At 42.2% G+C, this 21809-nt stretch overlaps 1 protein-coding gene across 1 annotated transcript; it reads right to left on the reverse strand.

The window, feature by feature from the left end:
* Positions 1-4355: 4355 nt before the first annotated feature.
* Positions 4356-21399, reverse strand: ZFP3 (ZFP3 zinc finger protein). Its single transcript, XM_079798466.1, has 2 exons — positions 21293-21399; positions 4356-11914 (listed from the first exon to the last, which is right to left on the reverse strand). The coding sequence occupies exon 2, from the start codon at positions 11904-11906 to the stop codon at positions 10398-10400; it is 1509 nt and encodes a 502-aa protein (XP_079654592.1). The 5' UTR covers positions 11907-11914; positions 21293-21399; the 3' UTR covers positions 4356-10397.
* Positions 21400-21809: the final 410 nt, after the last annotated feature.

Here is a 21809-nt window from a genome sequence, read left to right on the forward strand (position 1 = left end):
CATACAGGAAAGAAACCATATGTATGTAATGAATGTGGGAAAGACTTTAATCAAAGTTCAAATTTTATTATACATCAAAGAATTCAAACAGGAAAGAAACCTTATATATATCATGAATGTGGGAAAGACTTCAATCAGAGCTCCAAGCTGGTTAGACATAAGAGAATCCACAGTGGCGAGAATCCCTATGAATGTAAAGAGTGTGGGAAGGCCTTCAAGGGAAGCTCAAACCTTATCCTACACCAGAGAATGCATAATGGAGGGAAGCCATATATATGTAATGCGTGTGGGAAAGTCTTTAGTCAAAGCTCAGATCTTACAATACATCACAGAATTCACAGAGGAGAGAAAACCTATGAATGTTTTGAATGTGGACAAACCTTCAGTCAAAGTTCACTCCTTGTCACACATCAGCAAATTCATGCTGGAGAGAAACCCTTCAAGTGTAATGAATGTGAAAAGGCCTTCCAGCAGCGTTCAGACCTTACTGAACACCAGAGACTCCATAGTGGAGAGAAACACCATGAATGTTGTGAATGTGGGAAATCCTTCAGTGGGTACACAGCTTTCCTGAAACACCAGAGACTGCATACTGGAAAGAAAGAAACTTGAATGTGAAAAAGCCTGTACTTCTGGCTTGGACCTTATCAAACAACAGAAAATTCATAGGGAAGAAAAACCTTATGAATGTACTGAATGTGGAAAAACTTTCCAGGGAAATTCAGATTTAATTCGGCATTGGATAATTCATACTGGAGAGAAACCCTATGAATGTAGTGAATGTGGGAAAGCTTTTTGCCAGAGGTCTCACCTTGTTGCACATCAGAAAATTCATACTGGAGAGAAACCCTCTCAGTGCAAAGAATGTGGGAAAGTCTTCCGTCAGCATTCACTCCTTAATCAACATCTGAGAATCCACAGTGGTGAGAAACCCTATGAATGTAAGGCATGTGGGAAACCATTCATCTGGCACACAGCTTTTCTCAAACATCAGAAGCTTCATACTGGAGAGAAAGTTAAAGAAAGTGAGAAAACATTCAGCAAGGATGAGTTGTTTAGAGAAGAGCAAAGAATTCACCAGGAAGAGAAAGCTTATCAGTGTGGTCAAACTTTCCAAGGCAGCTCAGACCTCATCACTCATCATTTAACTCATATGGGAGAGAAACCATATGAATGTAAAGAATGTGGGAAAACTTTCCATCAGGGCTCAGACCTTATGAGACATCATAGAATTCATAGTGGAGAAAAAACTTACGTATGCAATGAATGTGGGAAATCTTTTAGGGAAGCTCGTATCTTATTAAACACTATTGTGTTCATACTGGAGAGAAATCCTATGAGTGCCTTGATTGTGGGAAGGCCTTCAGTCAGAACTCGCACTTTATTTAGTCACCAGATAATTCACACTGGAGAGAAACCCTTTGAGCGTCGCAGCTGTGGGAAGGCCTTCAGTGGGCACACAGCTCTTAAACATCAGAAACTTCACATTGGAAAGGAACCTGGGAATGAGAGAGAATCTTCAAGCAGGACTTATTCTAATAGGTAACAGAAACCTAACGAATGTAGAAAAAGCCTGGTAGAGACCACATCTTATTGCACTATAGAGGATTTTTATTAATGAAAACCATTTGAAGTAAGGAAAACATTAGAAGAATACTATTAGATGAAAAACATGTAAGTGTGATCCGGTGATAAGCTCTTGGACATAATAGCCTTTTTCTGCCTCAGAGTTGACACTGGAGTATGGTCCCCAGGATGTAATTACTTGAGAATGTTTTAGGAAACTTCTATTGTTACTGAAACCATTAGAAATTACTTTAGCAACAACCTTAAAACTAAATTCTTCATGAAAGGAGCCATTTCAATCTTGACTACCTAGTCCAGTGACAAGTATAAATCTGCTTTAAGTACTTTAGGGTGATTAAATCTTTGGGTTGAATTCTCCCCCTTAGGTATGTGTTTCACACATGTTCCCCTTTTTCATCCTCATAAAAATATGCTTATGCATATGTGAAAATGCTGATTAGAATGAACTGCTACTTGGGAGGAAACAAGAAATAATAGAAGTGAGTTGACAACAGGATAACTGAAGGCCAGGACATAAGAGCTAAGCAGGTAGTTTCCCAAAAAAAGAGTAGTGACTACTAGAAGTATCAGGAAATGAAAGAGCAAGGGACAGGAGAGCAAGAGGTTTGGGGAATAGGGTAAGACTGAGTGCCAGAGCAGAGCATTCAGATGACATGAGTTGGTGGGAATTAGAAGCATCGGTTTTGGAAGGTCAGGAGATTACAGGGAGAGTGGTTTTGTCTTGAACTCCTCTTATTTGAATATTGGGGAGTCTAAAAAGAACTCTGAAAAGAGGTCATTATTTAAGCTGCCAACTAATTTGGTAATTAGGCCCTGCCTGTCTGTGCAATCAAACTCAGTCCTCAAATATTTCTTATACTCCAAACTATTGGTAGATTGTATATGAATTTTCATGAGTCAAATAAGAAAGCTACTGAAAGGGACAGTGTAAGGCAAGGATAATTTCAACCTCATATCTTTCCTCAGTGGGAGTAGCTTGGGAGATGCATGAAAGGGATCAATGGTTCTCATCTGGGATGGTTTTGCCTCCAGGGGACATTTGGTAATGTCCAGAGACATTTTGGTTATCACAACTGGGAAGAAAACACCGGCATCTAAAGACCAGGAATGTTGCTAATATCTTAAAATGCACAGCCCTGCCCACCCCCACCCCCAAACAAAGAATTATAGGGCCCAAGTGTCAAGAGTGCCATGCTTGAGGAACCCTGCCCATGGACATTTAGAACACCAGCACCTGGGGCCATTTAAGCAAGCATTTTCATGTGATGTGGGCAGCAGCAGAGCACCCCCAGGGGAGCCCAGAGTCTGACAGAAACCTTTAATTTAATTAACTGCTTTAAGAGGCAGTCTAGTGTAGGGCAGGGACCACAGACATGGGTTTGAATCCCAGGATGACATATTGGCTTCAAGATTGGAGTAAATTATGTAACCCTTCTGATTTTAATTTTCCTTAATAATAAAATGGTGATAAAATAATCTACCTCATGGACTAATTGTGAAAACTGAAATTTAGACACATAGAAGGGCATCTGGAGCTCTAGTCATTTTAAAACACGATGAAATATTCAAGTAAAATATAAGATGTATAAGATACAGTGCTGTCTTGTGACTGGTATGAAGAATATGACCTGTTCAAAGCACTGGAGGCTGTAACGTCCCCAGAGGGACATCCTGGGGTCTTGATGTGGAGAAGCCCACCTGAAAGCTGGCTGTGGATGGTGGTACAGAAGTTTGCCTACCCCTATCACCTGCCTCAAATGTTAAAACTCCTTACAAATCTCATATACCAGGTAAAGTAATAATCTTATACATGAGAATATCTTTAAATATATTTGGGAAGCAAAAGGAATTCAAAATAGTTATTATCAATGATACACTTGGATTAAAAATTAAAGATACTTAACATTTTTTAGTTATCCCAGATTCTAACTAATGAAAACCGTTAGTTAACTGGGACATTTAGCATTCTTTTTTTTTTTTTTTAAAGGAATTGGTACTTTATTCTAATAAACCCATGTCTGTGTCCTTTACCTGTATGTACAGTGCAAAAGATGTTTATAAGGATAAGTAGGATATTGAAAGGGACTTGAAGGTAATTTAATTTAATGCAGTGGTTTCTAACTTTCTAAATATCAGGCCCTTCTTTTTTACTCTCCTGTGCCATGTTTTAAAATCTTTTGCTTACTAAACTGCACTTATTAAAGAACTAGAGGCCCAGTGCATGAAATTCGTGCATGGGGGGGGGTGTGTCCCTCAGCCCAGCCTGCACCCTCTCCAATCTGGGACCCCTTGAGGGATGTCTGACTGCCTATTTAGGCCCGATCTCGGTGGGATCGGGCCTAAACGGGCAATCGGACATCCCTCTCACAATCCAGGACTGCTAGCTCCCAACCGCTCACCTGCCTGCCTGCCAGCCTGATCACCCCCTAACCACTCCCCTGCCGGCCTGATCAACACCTAACTGCTCCCCTGCCAGCCCTATTGCCCCTAACTGCCCTCCCCTGCTGCCCTGGTCACCCCTAACTGCCCTCCCCTGCAGGCCTGGTCGCCCCCAACTGCCCTCCCCTGCATGCCTGGTCCCCCCCAACTGTCCTCCCCTGCAGGCCGGGTCCCCCCCAACTGCCCTCCCCTGCAGGCCTGGTCACCCCTAACTGCCCTCCCCTGCAGGCCTGGGTCCCCCCCAACTGTCTTCCTCTGCTGTCCTGGTCTCCCCCAACTGCCCTTCTCTGCCAGCACGGTCACCCCTAACTGCCCTCTCTGCAGGCCATCTTGTGGTGGCCATCTTTGACCACATGGGGGCAGCCATCTTGTGTGTTGGAGTGATGGTCAATTTGCATATTACTCTTTTATTATATAGGATAATGAGTTTTTTGTTATTCAAATACATGTAGTATAACCACCAATCATGCTTCTGATTGGTGTAACGTAACCAGAACTAGGTATTAAAATTCCAATCCAAAGTACATTTCTTAACATTTTCATTAGTCTTTTTATCTCTTTTGTGGGCAAATATATAATTTGCTTTGGGCTTTTAAAAATTAACTATTGCTTGAACACTTCAAATTGAAAACTAACCTTTTCATTTCATCTCTGATAGAACTTGTACTATATTGAATGTATTGGACTTTTGAAAGCAGAGGGAGATTTTTGTTACAGTATGGAAATGCTTTCAACTGTAAATGTTAAAATAAAATGAATGCAAGAAATAATTGAGTGCCTAATATGTGCCAAGGGCCATAATTTGATAGGGCTAGAGAAAAACAGTTCTTCCAGGAGCTTACAGTGCAGTGGTGGCTGAGGGAGGACAAGAATTAATCTTCAGTTAAGTAGACAATTTCTGAAATGAAGATCCATCCAAAGCTTTAGTGGAATTGAATGTAGTTGTGTCCATTTGTACACCTGAATTGCACAGAATACTATCTACCTATTAGCAGCCTGCTCTGGAAGTTTGAAAAAAAGGAACTGAAAGGATAAAAGTCTGCCTTCATGAGACCTTAAATAGCTAAAGACCTAAACTCCAGGAGGACCAAGGCAGAGACATTAAGTCTCTTTAAGGAACAGGTGTGATTGGAAAGTGGATTAAGAGGGGTTTCTATATATAAATATTTCATAGGAAACGACTTTTGGGGAGAAAGCATGTGAGTATAGTAGAGGAAGGGAATGTCACCCAATAATCTGCCAGCTGAGTCCGTTTTTCTCTATTTTTGTTGTCCTTAGAGTGAGGCCACCATCATCACCTCTTGCTTGTGTTATTACTACAGCCTCCTAATATGCCTCCTGTTTCCATCTTTCTACAGAGCAACCGAATGTCCTTTCTTTAGAACAAATCCAGTAGTGCCACCCATCGCTAAACTTCTGCATTGCTTTCCCACTAACCTGAGCCTGAAGCCCAGTCCTTAAAGTGGCACACATGTTCTGATATGGCTCCATTCGTCCACTCATTTAGTAAATATTTATTGAGCTTCAATATGTGTCAGGCACGGGGGCTACAAAGAGGGGTGAGCAGAAATAGACAACCATCTTTGCCCTGGTGGATCAGAGGTGAGATTAATTAGAATCATAAGGAAAATTAGCACCATGGTAAGTGCCACAAAAGAGAGGCAAGATACTGCAGTGGGGTTTGACCTAGTTGGGGAGGATTTTCTGCAACGTGCTTATCTTCCTAAATCCAACATTTACCCCTGAACTATCTGCAGTTCCCCAAGGACCTAGGCACTGCCCTCTTACCTGTGGCCTTTCCACAGCTGTTCGCTCTGCCAGGAAAGCTCCCTCCCTCCTTAACTCACTCTAGTCTTAGCATTTCCTATGTGCTGGCTACTGTGATAAAGACTTAACTCCAATTTTCTCTTGCATTCTTTGCCTTGGTCTTAATTGGTGAAAACTACTGTTTTCTAAACAGGAAATTAAGGTCAGGAAGGCAAAATAACTGTCACCTCTGTGCCCAGAGGTAGTGCGGCATGTGACCAGGCACCGTACACTACCAGTCCCCACATAAGGCAATCTCTGTCAGGACAGAGTGCAGGGGAGTGAAGGGTACCAGGGCTTGCTGCATCTCAACAGGTATTTATGAGGACTCAGAAACTATTTATGAGGAACTTTTTAAAATATATAATTTTATTGATTTCAGGGAGGAAGGGAGAGATAGAGCATCGATGATGAGAATCATTGATCAGCCTCCTCCTACATGCCCCGCACTGGGGATCGAGCTGGGCATGTGCCCTGACTGGGAACCGAATCTCAACCTCAATCAGGTCGATGGTAGATTGCTCATGTCTTCACCAGCCTCTTAGTGCTTAGCCCCCAAACCCAGAACTGCTCTTATTGCCCAACAGTTGCTCAGCAAGTGGCTGATGAATGTGCACCCTTCCGCACTACTGGGGCTCCCTCCTCAGGTTATTACCAGAATCGTCCTAGCCCATCCACTAGATTTTACTGAGACTCCAGCCACAGTCCATTTTCAGGGGTTCGCCTAAGCAGGTCATTTTCACATAGTTTTATCCCAAAAGCTGAAGGATGCAGTGAGGGAAAGGTTATTGTGATTACTTGGGTTGGTTTTTTTAAGGTAAAAATTTGCTTTTAGTAACTTGTGAAGTACTACAGGGGTTCAAGGATGGGTTTCAGATGGTCCACGAATTCCCTGAAATTGCATGCACATTTTTATAGGCAGAGCTTTCCTGAGTTCCAAAGATCCCTGACCTAACAACCTTAGGGGCCTGCCTTAGACCAGGAATCACTTAGAACACTTTTTTTTTTTAATGTACTTTAGCCAATAACAATAATAAACACCAGCCCAGACATCTCAGTAATAAGGTGATTTAAAACAAAACAAACAAAATGAATCCACCCAGCCAGCATAGTTCAGTGGTTGAGCGTCAAACCAGGAGGTCACAGTTCAATCCCCATCAGGGTATATGCCCTGGTTTGGGGCTCAATCCCCAATAGGAGGTGTGTAGGAGGGAGCCCATCAATGATTCTCATCATTGATGTTTCTTTTTCTCTCCTCCTCCCTTCCTCTCTGAAATCAATAAAAATACATATTTTAAAAACACACACACGCAAAAAGAACCTCCAAATTCTCGAATATCTTACATTAAGTTGTTAATCATGAAAAACTACACACACACACACACACACACACACACACACACACACACACAAGTAGGTTAACACTTGTCCCATTATGAAAGGTAAAGGAGCTCACTAAGCAGAACAGAAGATCAAGGACAGAGTGATCAGCTTATGCAAAACCAGACACTAACAGAGCACAACAGGGTGTGGTACTAAGGTAAGGGTGACACCTACAGGATAGGGACTATTATACAAAATCACATTAAGACCATAATGAAACAATGTACTTTAGAATAATAAACATCAGAAAGGTGTTGAACCAGTACAATTATGAAGAAATACTTTACTTATCCAAAAGTTAGCATACCAGTAAAACCGTTTAATTAGGGGAGGATGGAAACATACGTGAACATAGCTGCAAAAATTCTGAAGGTCTTTGTGGGTATTTAGGCAGGCCTTTGAGATTATGAGACCTGATTTTTTAAATGGTTCTAAAATTAATAAAATTCATGTTTTTTCTCTTCCTTGATAGAATTTTACTTGCAAAAAATTGTGACTACCAGTCAAAATTATGATCAGGTTTTGACTCCCAAGTAAATTGAGAGGGAGGGAGGCAAACAAGGAGAAACCCAGAGGCAACGGAGGTGAACAATAGCAGGGAATGAGGTCACTGGATGTGTGTATAGTATATATAACAACGTGGAAATAATTTCATTCACCAGAATTCCTCTTGTTGGAAGATTCTTCTTGAAATGGAATGTGAGACCTACCCCCCAATATGCTAGGTACATGCAAGTTGGTCACTTAACTGCCTACTAATGCATGTCCCAATGAGTGGATTGTTAACTGAAGGATCTTTTCTTTTGCTGAACAGTGGGTGTAAAAAGGTAATTGCGCTGAGGGCAGGGATTGGATATCTGAAGAAAAAATAAAAAAGGAGCCAAGGTGACAGAGCCCTGAGGGAGGACAGAGAAAAACTTCAGTGGTGGTTTGGCCAAGAGGCGTCTGAGGTCAAAATGTTTGATAGGATGTGAACCCACTTCTCTACCTCTTACATAACAGCATCTTCAGGAAAGTCATGTTAATCATGGATGTGCTTGTGTGAGGGGATTCTTGGGGGTGGGGGGCTTGGAGAGTTGCTGGGATCTAAATTAAGGGCTGGTAAGGGTTGAATGTGGAAATAAAATATGCAAACACAGAAATCAGAAGTTAAAGGGATAGGTGAGGTTTCGTGTGAGAAAGATATGATCTGGGTATAATTCAATTTGAGCTTGAGATTACACTGCACTTGTAATCACCCTACAGAAAGAGGTAAGTTAAGGAACTTCTGCTAATTTGATTGTTAGAGGAAGAAGTACCTGAAAGGATGTGGAAATTGTGAAATCAACTGTTTATTTGTACAGCCCTTTTCTCAAGCCAAGGGTATGAACCTGGGAGATCATATACTGGGGTACAGAACAAATCCACTTGGTGGGTTTTGGCTGTGACCAGTTATTTTCCCAAGTACGTGACATAAATCCTTTATATTCAAGTCCATGAAGCAATATAAAATGTGTAAATGATTTCAAATAAGCCAGTAATGAATCCACCTAGCCACAGCACAGCAGTGGTTAAGAGCACAGACCAGGGTTGGAGTTTGGGCTCTTACCAGCTGTGTGATCATGGTTAAGTTACTTAACATCCCTCCTCATCTTTTAAACTGGAGTAGGACTACCCACATTATTGATGGGTGTGCAACTGTGAACCAACTAAAAAGCATTCAACTCAACACTTAAAACAGGTGAATTTTATGGTATGTAAAGTATGCTCAACAAAGCTGTTTTTTAAAAGACTAAGAGTACCTAGACCATAGATATGCTGTGAAAATAAAAGTGTAAACTAGCATTGTGCCTGGCATATAGGAAACACAATAAATACTAGTGATTAGTATTAGAGTAATAAAGAAAAAGTTAAAAATAGAACATTTAAGGTATATAGTTAGATTTTAAAAGGAATCAAAGAACTACTGGATTGGTTGAAACTTTAGAGATCATTTAGTTTAACTCCCCTCATTTTTGAGAAAACTAGGAACCAAGAGGTGAAGTGCCTTATTCAAGGTCTAGCTCTAAAACCAGACCCTAAGCCTGCCGGGTCCCCATTAGTGCAATTCCCACTCCCACCCACTGCCTCAGAAACATGGACATGTGAAAAATGAGGATGTGTTTCCTCAAAGGAAAAATACATAGGAGGAACACAGAAAATTCATGTAGAGATGCTGAAGAAAGAGAATTCCAAGGCCACGGGCAAAATGAGAAGAGGCCTATCAGTCCATTGGGATCCAGGTCACGAGAGTATTAAGTACTTTGGCAAGGTGACCCTGGTGAGTCAGGTGAACTGGTTCATCACTGTGCCAGGTGCCTGGTGATAGTAAAGCTGCACCGTGCTCTCTGCTACTTCCTGGCATGGTATCTGCCAGCAGCAGCAGGAGCTGGGGCCAAAAGTGAATGCAGCTAAGTTCTCTGGAGCAGTCAGAGTAGCCCAGTGTGAAATAGCTGCTAAACAGCTGCTCTGCCCATGCTGAATAGTCTGGTCTCACATGTTTTCCATCCCCTGGCCTTGCTCACCAGCCCCTCTAGATTCTAAGGGCCTTTACTTATGATCCTATAATTTTCCTGTCAGTTTCCTCCGACCTGGAAACCTTTTTGAGCAGGAGTTATTAAATGACCCAGATTTCCATTTCATTCGTGCTGCCATCTTCAATGGGAACTTGATAGCATGTTTGAAAGATTCTGAAGCTAATAAAAGCTTACTAAATTATTCCAGTGCTAAATGTTGGACAAGAGAACAAAGTGTGTCTTTTAGGCTGCAACTTTCCAGCATTTTAGGGGTAACATTCAATGAGTTGACTCCCATTCTTAGGAAGTGGAGGAATCACATTCCTCCCGTTTTCCTGAAGAGTACAAATTGAGGCTAGATGGCTGGTATATAGACCCCTAATGGTATGTGACCCACTAGGGGAGGAAGAAGGGAAGGAAAGAGGGGCAGAGAATTAAGGCCTGAAACAGCTTTTATAATTTAACTCAGTACACTGAAACTTCTAAATGAATAACTCATAAAAGTGCCTCATACTATTTGACCAAATGTTTAAATTAAAACCAGAACAGAGGAGGTTCTGTCCATTCAGTTGATCTGAAAAATTGGGGTGTAGGTTATGAATAAGTCTAACTTCAGCTTTTCCACAGAACGCCTTCCTATTTTGCAAATCAATCCATACAGTGAACACTTTGATGTCGGAGGAGGTGAGAGCTCCGACTAAAGGTCTTCTGACATTCTTGGCACTCGTAAGGCTTCTCTCCAGTGTGAATTCTCTGGTGTATGATAAGTTGAGAATGCTGGCTGAATGTTTTCCCACACTCATTACATTTATAAGGTTTCTCTCCAATGTGAATTTTCTGGTGGAGAAGCAGCTCAGATTTATCCAAGAAGGTTCTTGCACATTCATTACACTGATGAGGTTTCTCTCCAGTATGAATTCTCTGGTGGACGATAAGATGGGAGGTCCGCCTAAAAGCTTTTCCACACTCAAAGCATTCATAGGGTTTCTCTCCAGTGTGAATTCTCTCATGTCTAAGAAGTTCTGAGTTTCCCCTAAAGGCCTTCCCACATTCTTTACATACATAAGGCTTCTCGCCGGTATGAATTCTAATATGTCTAATAATCTCTGAGTTCTGGCCAAAAGTTTTTCCACATTCATTACATTCATATGGTTTGTCCCCTGTATGAATTCTTTGATGCCTGATAAGCTCAGAACTCTGACCAAAGCCTTTTCCACATTCATTACAAAGATATGGTTTTTCTCCAGTATGAATTTTCTGGTGTCTAATAAGGCCTGAGCTATGCTTGAAGGCTTTGCCACACTCGCTGCATTCATGATATCTTTCTTCAGTATGAATTCTCTGATGCTGAATAAGCTGTGAGCTAACCCTAAAGGTTTTCCCACATTCATTACATTCATATGGTTTCTCTCCAGTGTGGATTCTTTGATGTAGAATAAGGGCTGAATTCTGACTGAAGGCTTTACCACATTCTTCACATTTATAAGGTCTCTCTCCAGTATGAATTCTATGATGGTGGATAAGATGTGAACTCTGAATGAAGGCCTTTCCACATTCATTACAAGCAAAGGGCTTCTCTCCAGCATGAATTCTCAGGTGCCTGCGAAGGCTTGAGTTAGTTCCAAATGTTTTTCCACATTCTTTGCATTCAAAGGGTTTCTCTCCACTATGAACTCTCATATGCTGGATAAGATGTGAATTCTGATTAAAGGATTTCCCACATTCTTTGCATGTATGAGGCTTTTCTCCCACAGAACTTCTCTGTGTTTTGTTAGGTTCTAACTTCTCTATGAAGTTTTGGCCAGAGGTAGCAAATGTACTAACTGTCTGTGCTGTAATATCTCCCTGATGTGTAATCAGGTCTGGGCTGGGACTGCAGACTCTCTCACTTTCATTCTCCTGGTCTTTCTCACTTGAGGGTGATTTCTTAAAGATAATCAGCCCTGATTCGAAGTCTCTCTCCTCAGGAGACATCTGCTCCATAATCTCTTCTGTGGACTCTCTTGAATGCCCCTCCAACAAGCTGTCTTCACATGCCACTCCAAACTCGTGACCCTCGTAAACTACCTTTGGAAGTTTTTCTAATATTGCCCCATGTGGCTCAGATTCTTCAGAAATTTCTTCCTTGGGAATTACCTCCTTGTTCTCAGTCCCCATCTTACAATCTGAAATGAGAGAGAGTAAGTATGTGAAGTGGCCATATCATATCTAAATGAAACTAATGCTAGAAGAGTATGGAACTTTGACATGGCTCTGACAACACTCAAAAACAGTCTTGGTACCTGGTGAAATTGTAGAATGTAATTGAAGAGAAGGAAGATGTTTATAATTATGGTGGACATGCTAAACATACGGCACATGCTGACTGAAAAGAGTGAGAGAAATTATCAGAGGAAGAGCGTTAAGGAGAAAAACAGGAAATGGATGGTAAGGAGGTGCTGATAAAAATTCCATAACATTAACAGTGAGTTGGGGAAGAACCTGAGGTTTGGCAAGAAAAACGTTTAGGGGAAATGGTGGCTATATTAATAAATGGTATAGAAAAGGTTGGGAGAAGGGGCAAAAATGACTAATACAAACAACTTTTGGATTTATAGAAAAAGTAACCAGAAAATGAGTAGCAAGAGAAACTTCCTGAGCCCAGTCCTGTGGTACTCACCAGCTTTACAGAACAGGGGATTGTATATGTACCCATTCAAACAGTTAACATGACTTAGCTATAACTAGCACAAGGGTAGTTACTTCTACCTTTGACTCCCTTACATTTGCATGAAGTAAGGTTCTAGCTTAATTCTCTCCAGACAGTTAGTAAATTGTATAAATAACTATTTTTCTTTCCGCTGCGGATTTGAAATGTCACCTATATCCTAGTCCAGTGGTCGGCAAACTCATTAGTCAACAGAGCCAAATATCAACAGTACAACGATTGAAATTTCTTTTGAGAGCCAAATTTTTTAAAATTAAACTTCTTCTAACGCCACTTCTTCAAAATAGACTCGCCCAGGCCATGGTATTTTGTGGAAGAGCCACACTCAAGGGGCCAAAGAGCCTCATGTGACTCGCGAGCCGCGGTTTGCCAACCACTGTCCTAGTCTAAAAGGCCATATATATTTGGGTTAATTTCTGGGTCAATTTTCAGACTCCACTCAGTTCTATTAATCTGTCTATTCGCTCTCTAATACTGAATTGTTCAAACTACTATAGCTTGTTTAAAATGTTAGAGCAAGTTCTCTCTCATTAGTCTTCTTTTTCACATATTTCCTATTTTAATATTTTTCTAAATAAATTTTAGTATAATTTTGCAAAATTTCCTAACTTATCTTAATGTTTGTATCTATCATGTCTCTGTATGAATTTTCTTTTAGTATGTTTTTCATATATTTTCCAACTGGTTATTATTTATATAGATAGTAATGCTGTTGATTTTTGCATACTAATTTTGTAACTGGTCCCTTTATAGACTTTTCTTAGTATGTTTACAGACCCAAAGCCTATACTTTTTAAAAAATTTCTTTATTGATTAAGGTATTACATATGTGTCCTTATCCCCCCAACCAAAGCCTATACTTTTTAAAAACTTCTAAAAAGGCTGTGGCAAAGATTTTTAGTTTTCTATCCCAATTTCATTCTTCCCTCCCTCATCAGCAACAGAATAATGAATTAATTTAGTATAGCAAAAAGCCTAGCTAAAGAAATAAATTCTCAGCTCTCTCCCCCAGAGCACGCCCATTCAAATCTTCTTTTTAAGTGTACTTTCCTACACTCCAAGGGCCTTTTGCCTTTTTTTTTTTTTAAATATATTTTATTAATTTTTTTACAGAGAGGAAGGGAGAGGGATAGAGAGTTAGAAACATCAATGAGAGAGAAACATTGATCTGTGTGCTGCCTCCTGCACACTCCCCACTGGGGATGTGCCTGCAACCAAGGTACATGCCCTTGACCGGAATCGAACCTGGGACCCTTCAGTCCGCAGGCCGACGCTCTATCCACTGAGCCAAACTGGTTAGAGCAGGGCCTTTTGCCTTTGTAACTTGTTTCCTTAGCCCATTTCTTCTACAGCTCACTTTACTACCTCTGTAACTTTCTATATAAACTTTCTCTTTTAATTTGAAGGAAAAAGAAGAAATTCTCAGACTTCTTTGCAGCTAGGTATTACCATGTGACCAACTTCTGGTCAACAAGAGAGGAAGATGCAAATTTAAAAACAAAGAACTTATGGGAGGTCTCCTTCAGGGTGAGAGGATGCATTTCTTCACCCTCTTCTTCCCTCTTATGCCTGGGGCATGAGCTGATAGTTGGAGTGCTGACTTGAACCATGAGTACTCCGGCACTCCCTATGACAGGACTAGAGCTGGAAAGAACCTGGGTCCCTGATGATTCCATGGAGCTGACATAGCAGCCCTGGAATGTCTGCCTCTGTACTTCTTTTATTTAAGAAAAAAATACTTTGCCTTGCTTGAGCTATTATGTTTTGTTTTTTTATTTATAAAGCCACTACTCCTAACTGGCACAATGGCCCTAGGAATTTAGCTGTCCCAGTCACAGAAGTAAAGTCCAAATGATGGGAGAATAAGCCTGGTCTCTGTTCAGGTAGTAAGCAACCTGGAGCTAATATTAAAGAGGCCCTTTGCCTAGGCCAGTGCATTTTTGTACCATAGCAAATCTGAGGAACACAATCATCCCATCAGTAAAAGTGTTAACTGTGAAAGGTGATTCTCAAGGGGAATGGGCACCTATGGGACTTTAGTTAAGCCAAGAATAGTCCATTGTCAGACTAGCATTAGGTAGATGTACACTAGTGGCCATTCAGTGGCTGAACTAGAAAGTACTATTCCTAGACATAGAGAAATCGGTTAGAAGGTTGATGAAGTAATCAAGATAAAGGGTGATTAAATCTAACTATGGCAACCGTAGTAATGAAAGGACATACTGGAGAAATATTTAAAAGGACAAATTCTGTAAAATTTAGTGTGTGATTGGATATAGATATATGTATAGGGAAGAGTTCAAGATGGTGCCAGATCTCCATTTGTTTGAGGAATGGTAATTAGATGAATAGTGGTACCACTGAGGTTGAGAATACTGGAGGAGCATTTAGTTTAGAAAGGAAGAGTAAATCTATTTGGACTAGATGAATCTCAATATATCCATATAAAGGTATCAAGGAATCTATATTTTATATCAAGGAATATATTGTATTAGTCTAAAGTATAGAGCAGTCAGGAGTTGGGTGTACTCAGACATGAGAGTACTCAGCATAGATGGTATGAGTATAGTATAACTGTCAGATATACTAGGACAGACACATAAAAAGCCAAAGCTAACACTTAAGGGTACTCCAGTTATCTTCCTCTACCTTTCTCCACCCTGCTCTCTGCCCCAGAAGGCTAACCTATCAGCACAAATCAACAGGTCCTCTGGCCTCTAGTTGTGTTCCATCAATGGGGAGGCTCAGCAGGAGGCTGGAAGTAGGGAAGAGAATAAGATCAGGGTATTTACTCTCCTGATTCTTGAGATCACTTTGAGCTGACAGTTTCCCTCAATTGAAGGTCATTACTACTCTCAAGAAGTCTATCCTACCCAAATGTCTCAACAACTAACTGGGTTCTCCAGTAACCTCTCCTACCTCTTGTCTCTTATGACCTGGGGCTGGTGATCACTCCACAGTTGCCTCAACACCATGCCCCCCGACCCCACACATAACATTTATAAAACCTCTTTGCAAATAAACCATCCCCAAATTATTTTAATTTGAGTGAAGTATCTGTTTCCTGTTAGGGCCCTAAAAAAGGAATGGGTGAAAGAAGAAAAAAAAATGATTAGTGAAGTAGGAGAAGAATCAGAATATACTGCTATAGAAGTCATCAAGGCAATGGCAGAGGGAATTTTTAAATGTCACATGCAGTTAAGTGATCCAGTAGAATAAGAACTGGAAAACGTCTACTGGGACAATTAGGTAGTCACAGATGATCTGTGAGAACAGATTCAGTAGAATGAAAAAAGCAGAAGCCAGTGACAGTGGAGTGGTTAGTAAATTTGCTGCTTCTTTCAAAAAATTGGGAAGAGCCCTAGCCGGTTTTGCTTAGTGAGTAGAGCGTCGGCCTTCGGACTGAGGGGTCCCAGGTTCGATTCTGGCCAAGGGCACATGCCTGGGTGGTGGGCTCAATCCCCAGTGGGGGCATGCAGGAGGCAGCCAATCAATGATTCTCTCTCATCATTGATGTTTCTATCTCTCTCTCCCTCTCCCTTCCTCTCTGAAATCAATAAAAATATTTTTAAAAATTTTTTGGAAGGAGAGGACCAAGATGAGCAGTAGCATTAGAGATCAAAGAAAAGCCAAAGAAGAATGTTCTATGATGGGCAAGATTTGAATATGTTTATAGTAGGAGTGATGGTGCCAGTAGAGAGACAGGGATTAAGAGGGAACATGTGCGATTACTGAAGAAATGAAGACCCTGAGAGGCAGGAGAGACTGGGGCCAAGTAGTGAGGGAAAGGGAAAGTGATGATTTTTGGGTGACCTTTGTACTGCCCTTTTTCTCTGCCCCCCCCCCCCGCCCCCCAAGTCATCCTCAGAATGGTAGTTACTACCACCATCCTACCCTGGGGCCTCTTTAGTCACTCATCAGTGCAGCCTGGTAATACCACCCCTCTCCCCTACCTCCCCCTCCCCCCGCCCCAATACCTCCAACACCTGCTAGGAACTTATCTCCTATTGGAATCCTGAAGCCTTGGAAATTCTTTGTGCTACTCCTCAAAATAAACTGGAATCTTCTTCAACTTTTCCTGCCTCAGCATTTCTCTTATTTTCCCATGGAGTAGGTGGGCACCCCAAAGCTGGATTTCTCCTATTTGTTGAAAATTATAGATAATACGTGTCCATATAATTGTAAGGATCCATTATAGAGAATTTAGCTATCCACGGTACCATTTGAGTTGGAACGTACTGTCTTAAATAAATTTCTCTCTAATACTCAGCCCAGAACAAGTCCCTATCTACTTCAGGCCCCCTCTCTGGCCTTTCCTTTTCACCCTCATCTCTCCTACAGTTACTTCTTTTCCATCATCTAGCTCAGGCATCCTCAAACTACAGCCCGCAGGCCACATGTGGGTGTTTTTGCTATTTTGTTTTTTTACTTCAAAATAAGATATGTGCAGTGTGCATAGGAATTTGTTCATAGTTTTTTTTAAACTATAGTCCAGTCCTCCAACGGTCTGAGGGACAGTGAACTGGCCCCCTGTTTAAAAAGTTTGAGGACCCCTGATCTAGCTCTTTACAAAGTCATCATTCATGGCCACACCATATGGAAAATCACTTGTCCACCATAAAACAAGATAAAGATATGAAAGTTAGGTAAGCACCTATCTCCAGCTTCAAGATCTGGTTCAAAATTCAAATTCAGAAAGTCTTCCCCAACTAAATTTGACCCCATCTGGCCATTCTGTTGCCTCACATTCTACCAGTGACACAATATTAATGTCATTTACTAAATTTGACCCCATCTGATCATTCTGTTGCTTCGCATTCTACCAGTGACACAATATGAATGTCATCTGTTAAATACTGCTTTATAGGTATCTCCTCATATAAAAATCAAAGCCAATCTCCATTTGGTTGATTTTTCCAGAGGAACAGCCATACATTAAACCTCATCCTCACATGAAAACACTCTACTACTCATGTCTAAATTTACATTTCCAAACCTAATTTCCTATCTTTCTGTTTTTCACTTCACTTTTCTGAATTGAAATTAGCTGTTTCTGGAGAGAGATAAGATGGAGGTGCCACCTGAGGATGACCATTCTTGGTCCTCAGTCTGGGGGATGACAAGCAGACCTCACTGGATCTCCACGGTTCAGAATAGTCTTCAGTGCTGCAGACCTGGATTTGTGTGTGTGTGTGTGTGTGTGTGTGTGTGTGTGTGTGTTTTCAATACATCCTAGAGCAGGCTCAGAAAACTTCACAAAATACTAATGCATAAACCAGATACCCACCTATTCATTAACAATGAGAAATATGCTCTGAAAGGACCACAATGCCCAGATGAAAATCTACAATGGGAAACCACATAAAACACTGAAAATTTCTTAGGCTCTGAAAATTGTTTAGTAGGCTTGTGACCATAGCAAGATGTTTTTTATTTTGTTTTGATCTGTTTTGATGAATCTTAAATAATGATTCTGGCTTGGAACTAGGCCAGATGCATAAGAATCAACTGGGAAATATTTTAAAATACTTATTTCCCACCTCAGAACTCTCAGAATCAGAATCTCCAGGGGTGGGCCAAGGGATCTGTACTTTTAACAGGTACCACAGGTGATTCTGATGACCTACCAGGTTTGGAAACACTGTGTTAGGCAGTCTTAATGACTGAAGTTATCCCACTCTCCATCTGGTGCATCTATCCCTACCCAAGGTCTGATCTACCAAGTAGCTAACCATGTGCACAGCAGCAGTATTATAGACACATTGTCAGTTCTTGCTCTTTTTTCCTATCCCCCATCTTGACTGCCCCTACCCTTCCCTAAACTTCTGAGGGCAGACAGGGAAGATATAATACAAGTGATTAGATTCCTTTTTCTGAATTAGAATCACATTCCTGTTATGCTTATCAGACTGACCCTAGATACTGTGACTGGACCTGAGTTTGCCCAAATTGCTTAAGTCAGAGTTTACAACACCTCTTGTGACAGCAAATAACACTCAATCCTTTGAACTTACCTGCCAAAAATCATACTGTAATTTGCAGTAAAAAAATAAATACATAAATAATCTATCAGCCAACAGTTTGATTTGATGTTTTAAAATTTTTGTTGAAAGCAAAGATTAGGACTTAAATTACAAAAGGTCCAGGATCATTTACTTACCCAACAAACCCTCCCTTTGTGTATTACTCCAGAGGTTTTTCTACCCAGAGTAATACACCATAGCAAAATTCAGGAGGCCATGGGTAAGAGGTGTGTCTTTCCTTTGTAGAGGAGGAAAAGAGAAAGCTATAGACCACAGGCCCAATCTCAAGTACATCGGTTGTAAGCAACGATAAATATTGAAGTCAAGGATCTAGAAACTGATTCCCATTCAACAATCCATGTGCTCACAGATGTTACAGAAAGGGTTTGTGTACGTCCTCCATGTATTTCAGTTCGAAGACTTACTGCACAACAGCATTTTGAGCAGAGAATGGGGTAAGCAAATCCTCAGAGGCCAGGAAGTACAGAAGGAATAAAGGAACAGAAAGAACATTCTAACATCAATGTATTATGTGTAGATAAGAAGTGAGGATTTTGATGTGGAGAGTAATGATGAGTGCTTACCATGCACTGTGTGCTAAGCAACCTATAGACAATAGCCTGTTAACCCCTCTCAACTTCCTTATGAGACAAGTATGATAGAGAGTATCAGTGTGAGAAGTCAATAGGCATGGCTTCCTATCTTTCTCCAGTGACACTTTTGACAGCCCCAGGGCAGCTGAGAGTCTAGAGATATGTATGATGGAAGAAAGAGAGAGTGAGGAACTTGAGCATGTTAATCAGGACACATTTGCGATGACTGAGACAGGGAGGCAAATGAAGTGGAGTGAGGGAGGAATAGGATGCTGATAGATGGAGGTCACAGAGAAGGTGAAGAATGTGGTGAGCACAAGGAACCAAGGACAGGCATCCAGGGAAATGGCATGAGGTTTAATTTTGAAATGTCAAAATTTATAATACACCAAAAGTAATAGCCTTTGCAACTATTCAAATTTATGACAAAAAAAAAAAAGATGAAACATTTTGGATGTCAACTTACATATGTGTAAGAGGATACAAAGCTTTTCAAATTATTTTATGGGGTATTTGAGAAAAAAAGTTTGTAGTGGCCTTGCTCTCAGAACTCCAGGAGTGAATCCCAACTGAGTTAACCCAGTCAAATTAATACCATCCCACTTGCAAGTGACTGCTCCAAACAGCAGGAACTGGTTCCGAAGTGAACGTATGCCTTCATCTGGCTCAGTGACAATCTGAGGAAGTTTGCTGGGAGCTTCTGGGAATAGTTTCCTGCCATCCTGAGAGAAGTCTCAGGAAGAGACTTCTATATATGCTTGCCTGGAACTGCTACTGCCATTTCACTCCCAAGTTGTGGGTGACGGCAGGTAAAGCTAAGAAAATTGAGGGGAAATGGAACCAGGGCCAAGAGATTAAGTCAGTCCTGAAACCACTTTGCCTGTTGTCTTCTAATAAGGAGAGTTAATAGCATGCATTAAGCCAACTTGAGCTGTAGTCTTACTTACATTACATTACAAACAAAAGCATTTACTTTTGATACAAATCCTTTCCCTTAACTTCTGAAAGGCCAGATACTCAATATCTAGTATAAGAATCACCTCCTCCCCAAAGTTTCCACTAACACCTGCAGGAAGGAGGTTTTCTCTTGGTCCTCTGCACCAGCTTTTCACTCACCTCTTTCTTTGTACTAGAGTTACCATGTCGCTTCCTGTTCACTGCTTCCCAAAACCTACAGAACAAAAACTTAACGTGGCTCATAATGCCCTCCTGGCCAGGCCCCTGTCGCCCTTTCCATCACCTGTTCCACGCTCTCCAATGACTGTTGAAAGCTCAGGATCCTGCAGTGCAAACACTCTCTATTCTTGAAAGCGTCTTCGCCTTTGCAAACAGGTTATTCCCGCTGCCTGGCCACCTTGTGCACTTAACATCTACGGGACTCAGCCAGGCACAGACAGTCCCTTCTGTTCTCTTCCCTGCCCCTAAGACGTCTCCATCTTGTAGTATTAGACTACTTTCATGTCTGCTTCCCTCTTTATAACGTGAGCAAGGACGAAGTTCTAGTCATCTTGGTATTCCCAGTGCCTAGCACATTTCAGGTACCTGGCAAATTTTGTTACATGAATCTGTGTAAATGCCTTATCTACATAACGAATCTGTGATACCCTTGAGGACTAACCAGATATTTCATTCATTGTGTATCTAAACAGCCTAGAACGATACCTGACACATAGCTGATGACAATAACCATTTGTAGAAATGAGTTCCTTTTCCCAATCGGGATGGTATTTAATTTAAAGCACTATTACCATCCTTTCCGCTGTCCTCCCCCTGGTTCCTACAATCAAGAAGGCTCTATTACTTGTCTCCTTTCCAAAACTAACCCTCATAAGCCAATATCCTATCTGCCTGCACAAGGCACAATATGCCTGGGGGGGTGGGGGGGAAGGGGGGGTTGAGTTTTTGACAGCGCCTCACCTTTCCTCCCCGCAGTGTACTTGGGGATGGTCTGTCAGAAAGCCACAGCTCCCACTGGCCCCCACCTCGGAACCGAGGAAGGGCGTACCCCTGCTTCTTCCGCCCTCGCGGTTGACAGGCACGGAACCGCACGCTCGGTGTGCGGGTGGGACACGGAGGCCCGGGCTGACCATCAAGTCCAAGGTCACAAAGCGAACCCGAGTCGGGAACGGGCCTAACGCTGGGTTTCCCCTCGGCTCGCGGGCCGGGAAGTCGGGAGCCTAGCGCCCTCCTCCCTCCCGCCGGGACGGAATGAGGTCTCACCGCGGGCCGCTCCCGCCCCACGCTCGCTCCGCTCGGGCTCCCGGGGCTGCTCCGCCCGCTCGCACACAGCCCGCAGCTGTTGTCTTGGTCTCACTGGCGACGGGCCTCGGCTGCTTCCGGTACCGGGAGGCACTCCAGCCAATCAGCGCGCGCCGCACTCCGCGGGAGGAGCAGGTGGTTCGCACGCCGGCGCCTCCTCCCCTCTCCGGCGTAGCCTTCGGCGGACTCGCACCGTCACCGGAGCGCCTTCTCGCCACTGCCTGCCAAAGCTGCCCCCTGGCGTGGCCCTGCGACCCGGCCATTGCCCCCTTCAGCCCCTGGGTCACTAAGGAGCTGGGTCCTCCGGGTTTCCTAGAACGGCTCCGGGGATGAACTTCCGCCCTGCGACCGGCCGCTCTGCGCGCTGGTGTCGCTCCCTGAGTTTTGACGGCTGCAGAAATTGGGAGTCGGCTTCGCTTCTTCTTCTTCGCCGGGCAGAGACTGGGGGACCTCCTTAAAACCCCAACCTGCATCCCTT

Source organism: Cnephaeus nilssonii, assembly GCF_951640355.1.
Source record: "Cnephaeus nilssonii genome assembly, chromosome: 19".
Taxonomy (NCBI): Eukaryota; Metazoa; Chordata; class Mammalia; order Chiroptera; family Vespertilionidae; genus Cnephaeus; species Cnephaeus nilssonii.